Here is an 8,577-nt window from a genome sequence, read left to right on the forward strand (position 1 = left end):
AGCACAGCTGCGAAAGCTTGTCAGAATTTTTTGTATGCCCCCGGATCGAATGATCAGGGGTATATTGTTTTTGGCCTGTCTGTCTGTCTGTCATTCTGTACCAAAACTTTAACATAACAATAAAGTTTTGCAATAACTTTTGAAATATTAAACATAGCAACTTGATATTTGGCATGCATGTGTATCTCATGGAGCTGCACATTTTGAGTGGTGAAAGGTCAAGGTCATCCTTCAAGGTCAAATGTAAAACAAAAATCAAAGCGGTGCATTAGGGGGCATTGTGTTTCTGACAAACACATCTCTTGTTTTTTTAGAGGTCAGAGTGACCTTGTCCTTTGACCTAGCGACCCAAAATGGGTGTGGCATGTATAACTCATCAAGGTGCATCTAAAAAGGGGGTGGGGTGGAGAGGGGTGTATAGTGTGGAGGTGTGGTCATTTATTACATTATCTTTCAAAAATGAAAAAAAAAAAAAAAAAAAATTCGGGGGCGGGGGGGGGGGATTCTTGCGTGGACAGTCTTTCAAAAATAAGATAATAAAAATAAATTTGTCTTTTTTTATAACCATTTAAAGAAAAAATATATTTTTTGGGGGGGGGGGGGGGGAGGGGGGGCCTTGAGAGGGAGGTATAGTGTGGGGGTGTGGTCATTTATTAGATGATCTTTCAAAAATACGAAAAAATTGGGGAAATTTTTTTTTTGGGGGGGGGGATTCTGAGGTGGGGCGTGGGGGATGGTTTGGGTCAGGTGTCCATTGTGGTATGTCAGGTAAGTGTTGTTTTATCAAAGTATTACCGGTAATAAAGTCTGATCATTAATAAAGAAGTTATGGCAAATTCAGCAAATTTAATCATTTGCTCTTGAAAGTCAAGGTCATTCAAAGTTCAAGGTCAAATTCAACTTGCCAGGTACAGTACCCTCATGATAGTAAGTATTTAAAGTTTGAAAGCAATAGCCTTGATACTTTACAAGTAAAGTGGATCCAAACACACAATTTAACAAAATATTCAAAGTTACTAGGTCAAACAAGAAATATGTTTGTCAGAAACACTATGTCCCCTTCTGCGCCCCTTTGATTTATGTTTTTTGTATATAATTCCCTTTAAAGCTTTTTACTTCCCTTGAATTTATTTTTTTGACCTTTGACCTTGAAGGATGACCTTGACCTTTCACCACTCAAAATGTGCAGCTCCATGAGATACACATGCATGCCAAATATGACGTTGCTATCTTCAATATAGCAAGTTATTGCAAAATGTTAAAGTTTGGGCAAACCAACCAACCAACCAATAAACAAACCAACCAACAGACAGGGCAAAAATGGTGGGGGACATAAAAAGGCCATAATTCCATCAAAATGCAAACCAGACTTATGCAATTTGTCCTGTACAGTCCCCTTATCATATTAAGCGAGTGTTCCAAGTGTGAAAGCAATAGCTATGATACTTTAGGAGTAAAGTGGACCAAAACACAAAACTTTATCAAATTTTTAATTTTCTAAGTATAAAAGGGGCCATAATTTTGTCAAAATGCCAGTCAGAGTTACCTAACTTTGCCTGCACAGTCCCCTTATTAAAGTTAGCAAGTGTTGCAAGTCTGAAAGCAATGGCTATGATACTTTAGGAGTAAAGTGGACCAAAACACAACTAAATTTTCAATTTTCTAATTATAAAAGGGGCCATAATTCTTTCAAAATGCCTTTCCGAGTTACATTACTTTGCCTGCACAGTCCCCTTATGCTAGTTAGTAAGTGGGCAAGTATGAAAGCAATAGCTTTGATACTTTAGGAATAAAGTGGACCTAAACACAAAACTTAACCAAATTTTCAATTTTCTAAGTATAAATGGGGACATAATTCAGCGTTATAGATAATTTTTGACCCATGGGGGTAAATACCCCCACTTTTCGAAGCACGGGGGTAAATGGTCAAATTTTGCCTTGCTTGAAGGGTAATTTGCTAAAAGTAAAACAAGAATATAGCCGCGGTACAGACACACTACTTTAATCATGTTAAACAGAATAAACCATTAACTATGTGCATTCCTTCGAAGTAGTAGGTTTCTTAAAGTGTTTTTTGTTTTTTAACTGCCTTGGTTTATAGGCTTCCACCACCGTGATCCACGGAAAACTTTTTTGCCAACTTTCAACAGTTGTTTTATTAGTTTAAATGTGTCCTTTTTGATTTGAAAACAGAGGAAATTAAATCATTCAGTATTGGCAGTACAATAATTTTACAGCGTTTGCCGTATAAAAAAATCAATTTTACTTTGAGAAGAAATTTGTTTTGGCTTCAAAGAAGCCATGCCGACCTCTTCATATAATTTAGTAAACACATCAGCGCTTGACTGTCTGTTAAAAACACCAAAACTAAATTAACCTTGCGTCTAGAGTATAAATACCGACTGGCTAACTCTTTCTTCAATCCAGTGCACAAATTAGCTCTAATTATTACGATAACCAGTCTCATATTTTGGCGAAAGACAATCAGCTGTTTATATTTTTTGTTTACACTATACACAGAGAATGTACATCATTTGCGTAAACCCTGATTGGCTTGTTTAAATGTACGCATGGAAATGATAAATTGAGCGTATCTTGATATTTCTAATGCGTATATTACGCTGATACGCAGCTTATCTAGAACGCTGATAATTCTGTCAAAATGCCAGTCAGAGTTACATCACTTTGCCTGAACAGTCCCCTTATGATAGTTAGTAAGTGTTGCAAGTATGAAAGCATGCAAAAGCTTTGATACTTAAAGGGATCTTTTCACGCTTTGGTAAATTGACAAAATTGAAAAAAGTTGTTTCAGATTCGCAAATTTTCGTTTTAGTTATGATATTTGTGAGGAAACAGTAATACTGAACATTTACCATGGTCTAATATAGCCATTATATGCATCTTTTGACGATTTTAAAACCTAAAAATTATAAAGCGTTGCAACGCGAAACGATTGAATAATTTGGAGAGTTCTGTTTTTGTCGTTAAATTTTGTGAAACTACGAAGATTGCTTATATAATGTATAAAATACGTCAATTATGTGTACTCGGCGGAATAGCTCAGTAGGCTAAAGCGTTTTTACTTCAGGACTCTGGCAGGACTCCAGGGGTCATTGGTTCGAAACCTGCTCCGGGCGATGTTCTTTTCCTTTTTTTAATTTTATTCTTGATTTTTTACTGAAGCTTTTACGATCCAATGTTTACATTTATCAATATAAAGCATTTAATGAATAAGTTAAAAAAATGCCAAAATCTGTGAAAAGGCCCCTTTAAGGAATAAAGTGGACTTAAACACAAAACTTTACCAAATTTTCAAAATTCTTTGTATAAAAAGGGTACATAATTCTGTCAAATTGCCAGCCAGAGTTATCTTATTTTGCCTGCCCAGTCCCCTCATGATAGTAAGTAAGTGTGCTTTGTTTGAATGCAATAGCTTTGATACTTTATGAGAAAAATGGACCTAAACACAAAACTTAACCGGAAAACACAAAACTTAACCGGACGCGACACTCAGGTGATGACAATAGCTCATACATTTTTATAAAAAATACGAACTAAAAAATGTAAGGCTCATATGAATATTCAGAAGCCTAGCGGCACATTTCGGCAAACTGCATGCAAGTGATAAAGCTTCCAATTGTCATGGGGATGAATGGTTTTATCGTAAGCTTGCACCAAATTAAGTCAAATGATCCCATCTACAATTTTCTATGAAAATCTTTACATAATTAAAAGAGATATTAAAATTTGATAAGTGTTGCGTTAGAAAAGTCTCCAATACACTTGCAGGTTACCTACAATTTGCCAAAATGCGTGGTTGCGCGCTTAAATATTCATATGAGCAATGCAATTTTAAAAACCAGTTATATGTTATCCTGAGGTAACCACCTAACATGATAAAATTGAAATACATTTAGAATTATATCGAGTGCCATCACTTCCACGTGCAAACAGATAAAACCATACATACCCCACGTGCTAAAGCGTACAATCATCACGGATGAATGATTTTATCGTAAGCTTGCTCAGAATGTAGTCAAATAATCGCACGTACAATTTTAAAATTTAAATCTTTACAAATAACTGAGATATTCATGTTTGAAAAGTGTTGCGTTGGAAAAGTCTCCAAGTGTATTTTTGTGTTCTTGGGCTTTTGGGGTTGGGGCGGTAGGCTTGGAGAAAACCTTTAATGACCGGTGCGACTATACCCGCTCGCAACGTGGTTTGGGACCAGCAGTAAATTATAAGACTGACACAGTGGAACGTGAGATAAGTTACACCTCTACTAAAATGTAGTGGCCTCTGTTTACATGTATCTTATCTTGCGTTCGTCCAAATGTGATATTTTTAGAATGTCATATAGATACACATTTAAATTTGTTTGTCAAAACGATGATAATTAGAAACGAGTGAGTGCATCTTCATGACTTTTATAATGCGACAGATAACTTAATCAAACACTGCAAGCCAATGTGTGTCTACTGCCCATTAGTTATATGTTAATCTTACAGTTGTGTTACGTGATTTGTGATGAACTAGATCTTTTAGTAGTTTAGTTAATATAGTGGGGAGAACTAAGTGCTTCCTTAACTCACTCAAGCTGACAGCATGTATAACACCGCGCACTCAAGAACAACAAATATTGTCAGGTTAAGCATAAGAAGTGTTTTTTGTACAATTACATGTTGAGGCTTAATCGTTAATTGATGGAAGGTACCACACTCTGTGACGGAGCTTCAACATCTCAAGATTGCTCCAATATTACATTGTTCATGACAATTAAGTCGCTTATTGATGAAGTGTACCACACTATGTGATGGAGCTTCAACATCTCGCTATTATGCTCCATTATTACGTAATTCATGACGCTTTATTCATGTTACATGCATTAATCAGCGATACGCAGACGCGATTTTCACTCTTGCCATTATTGGCTAGTTTAATAATTGTGTGTACAGTGTTCCATCAACCCAAATCTATCTTTGCAGGTGATCACCGAAAGGAAAACTGAAACAGAATTCTGTTCCTGAATTCTTTTCGTCCAGTTCCTATCCAGGCAAGAATGCGACCAATACCAGTGTTCAAGGCGCGAGTACTGAAGGCACTGTTGTTTTTGCTGCTTTTGGCAACTCTTGGTATGTACGTGACAATTGAGAAGATGTTTAATATGACAGGCCACCGATATTGGCCGAAATTCGCCGTTGGAGCATGGCGTTCTCAAGAAAATAACAAAATGGCTACATATCAACACCATAGAACACTGGTTGACGTCGAGGAGGGCGTATATTCAAGCCATGGACAAAGACAGAACCAAAACTCCATCAAACATTCAATATTATGGTACAAGAAACCAGGATGGATTAATCTAAATCGCGCCAACAATGCAATATCTAGAGTATGTTATTATCAAAACTGCTTCATGACAGACGATGACACTATCAGCATCCACAACCATTCTGCCATTGTGTTTACCATGACTGAGCAAAATGACTTTTCTCCTCCAATCCGAAGAATCGACACACGACCTGATCAAGTATGGCTATTTTTCGGTTTAGAATCGCCAATAAATCACCAATTTCTTGGGCATAGACATAAAAGCTGGTTAAACACAATGAATTGGTCAATGTCCTATCGCACTGATTCAGATATCTTCTTCCCCTATGGTATGCTGCGCACATTACAATCAGGTGGGAAACCGGTTCAACCAAGCGTTTTTAGCAGGAAAACCCAGCATGCCGCATGGATTGTAAGCCACTGTAAGGCGGATAGTATGAGGGACGAATACGTACAGGAAATGATCGATTTCGGCTTAAAGGTACAGCATTTGAATGAGAATATAGCTTTCAGTGCCACATGATTAAATATATCTATCATGGTATTTATCACTCACATGTACATGAACTGAGAGCATTAGATAAATTGACATTAAGTATCGCTCGATTGGTAATTGTCTGCTCAGGTAGTACTGAAAAGTACCCCAGGTACTCTTAAGTATACTACAAAGTACCCAGCGTACGGAACATATTCTTAAATGTACCTCGGAGTATGGCCAGGTGCCTTTGCCATTTTAGCATATTTTTCATACTCTGGGTACTTTTTATGATACTTAAGAGGACCCAGATATGTTTAAGTTGTGCCTGAACCGACAACAACCAATCAGGCTTACGTATCTCATCAGATTACATGATCTTATTTCTAATGACGAAATATAACAAGGTAAACAAGAGATTTGTTTGTCAGAAACACAATGCCCCCTAATGCGCCACTTTTTTTTTTTACCTTTGACCTTGAAGGATGACCTTGACCTTTCACCACTCAAAATGTGCAGCTCCATATGATACACATGCATGCCAAATATGAAGTTGCTATGTTCAATATTTAACAAGAGATGTGTTTGTCAGAAACACAATGCGGCCTAATGCGCCACTTTTTCTCTTTTTTTTACCTTTGACCTTGAAGGATGACCTTGACCTTTCACCACTCAAAATGTGCAGCTCCATTAGATACACATGCATGCCATATATCAAGTTGCTATGTTCAATACTTCAAAAGTTATTGCAAAACTTAACTGTACAGTAAAGTTTTGGGACAGATTGACAGACAGAAAGACAGGCCAAAAACAATATACCCCCAATCTATCGATCCGGGGGGCATAAAAAGTCCCATAATGATATCAACTGTTGATTTTTTTCCACTGTCTGTGACGTATTTTGACGCATTTTATTGCACTTTCGTTCTCCAATTCATTGAAATACTAAACATAAACTTGTTTGGTTTCGTTTAAGGTGGATATTTTCGGACGCTGCTCGGGAAGTGAATTTAGCGAAATTTCGGAAATGAAAAGAACAATCGAATTGAACTACAAATTCTATTTGAGCTTCGAAAACAGCTTTTGCACGGACTATATTACGGAAAAATTCTTCTTCTACTTTTCTTGGGAAGTAGTTCTTGTAACGCGCGGCGGTGCAAACTATAGTCGTCTGCTACCCCAACACACATACATTGACACCACGCATTTTAGATCTGCGAAAGAGTTAGTAATGTTTCTTTTAGAAGTAGGAGATTCAGAGGACAAATATATGCATTATTTAAATGAGAAGTCAAAATATATATCGACTGAATTCGTTCCATCACCTTATTGCAGCATTTGCGCAAAACTAAATAAGCTGGAAGAATACAGAAAATCGTATTCTGATCATGTGACTTATATTCATGAAGACTTATGTTGGGCACCAAATGATCTTTCTAAATTGCACATTTCAATAACCATGTATGTAATTATTGGATGTTCCACTACCATTTGTATTTTCGTATGTGTACGGAAATGGTACAGATTAGCTTTCAATGTGACAAGACGTGATTTTCTGAGCTCCATGTCTTGATTATCGATTATTGACTTCACGCGACTTAATTGAAAATGTAGCAAAACCGTGTATATGGATTATTATGGTTTATGTAACTACTACACTGGAGTGGTAGAATGGTAGCTAAACAAGTTATAAAAACACTTTCGTATACAAAAATGCTGAGTGCTGAAACCTGGAAGTGAAATTTGAATGTTTAAACGTTATCGTTTAAAAAGTTCCATCAATGCAACTAAGTTATTGTAATATTGGAACTACCTTTTCGGCATGCTACATGTACGTGTCTGGTGTTTGTGCTATATCTATAGTGTGACTGTCACTGTGCTATGTTTCTGCTGTGACTGTGCTGTGACATCGAGGTGACCGTGTCTGTGCTGTGTCTGTACTATGCTCGCAGCTGTGATTGAGCTGTGTCTACACATTGCCTTTCGTTCTAAGCAGTGGAGCACTTGTGGATAACGCTCAGGTGTTGGACTCTGTTCATCAGGTACGACTACATGGTTTTCACCAAAAGTTTGCGAAGTCCACAAAATTGTTATTGCGTATAACTCCGGCAAATGTCTGTAACCTTAGAAACACCAGACCGTACCAGAAATAGCAAACCAGCGTTAAGTTGGCCCGATAACGAACTCAATAGTGAGCACAAACATGTATACCAATCAATCATGGAGTCCCCCTTAGCATCACAGTCGTGCGAACCAACAATCTCTTTTTCAGAGGAAGCCATTCAGAAAATACCAAACACGTTAGTAGCAACAACATTCCGTGCCCACATCGAAACCATTGTTGAGAACGTTGTCACAAGCATCATTTCTAAAATAACCTCAAAATTGGAACTGCTTGAAGATGAAAACACAAAACTTTGTAGTGAAAATTCTGAGTTGAAGGCCAAATTAAATCTCCTGGAAATAAAACTAGATGATCAAGAACATATTCCAGACAGAATCAAGTTCGAATTTCAGGGATTAAAGAAAACAGAGAGGAAAACACTTATGACCTTGTTCTTGACTTATCCAGAAAAATTGGATCTAATCTAACTCTATCTGAATTAGATCGGACCCACAGAGTATGTAAACCAAGTCCGAATAAACGACGTGACATCATTGTCAAATTCACTACATACAGAGCTACACAAAAGCTTTACCTCTGTCGATCAAAGCTTAAAGATCACGGGTTTAAAAACACGTTCATTAATGAGGACCATACAACCAAA

The 8,577-nt window shown here is 37.1% G+C and overlaps 1 protein-coding gene across 1 annotated transcript; it reads left to right on the forward strand.

The window, feature by feature from the left end:
- The first annotated feature begins 4,999 nt into the window (after window positions 1-4,999).
- LOC127837056 (alpha-(1,3)-fucosyltransferase C-like) lies at window positions 5,000-7,804 on the forward strand. Its single transcript, XM_052363863.1, has 2 exons — window positions 5,000-5,815; window positions 6,786-7,804. Exons 1-2 carry the CDS (start codon window positions 5,063-5,065, stop codon window positions 7,380-7,382), a joined length of 1,350 nt encoding a protein of 449 aa, XP_052219823.1. The 5' UTR covers window positions 5,000-5,062; the 3' UTR covers window positions 7,383-7,804.
- The last annotated feature ends 773 nt before the right edge of the window (window positions 7,805-8,577 follow it).

Source organism: Dreissena polymorpha, chromosome 7, assembly GCF_020536995.1.
Source record: "Dreissena polymorpha isolate Duluth1 chromosome 7, UMN_Dpol_1.0, whole genome shotgun sequence".
Classification (NCBI taxonomy): Eukaryota; Metazoa; Mollusca; class Bivalvia; order Myida; family Dreissenidae; genus Dreissena; species Dreissena polymorpha.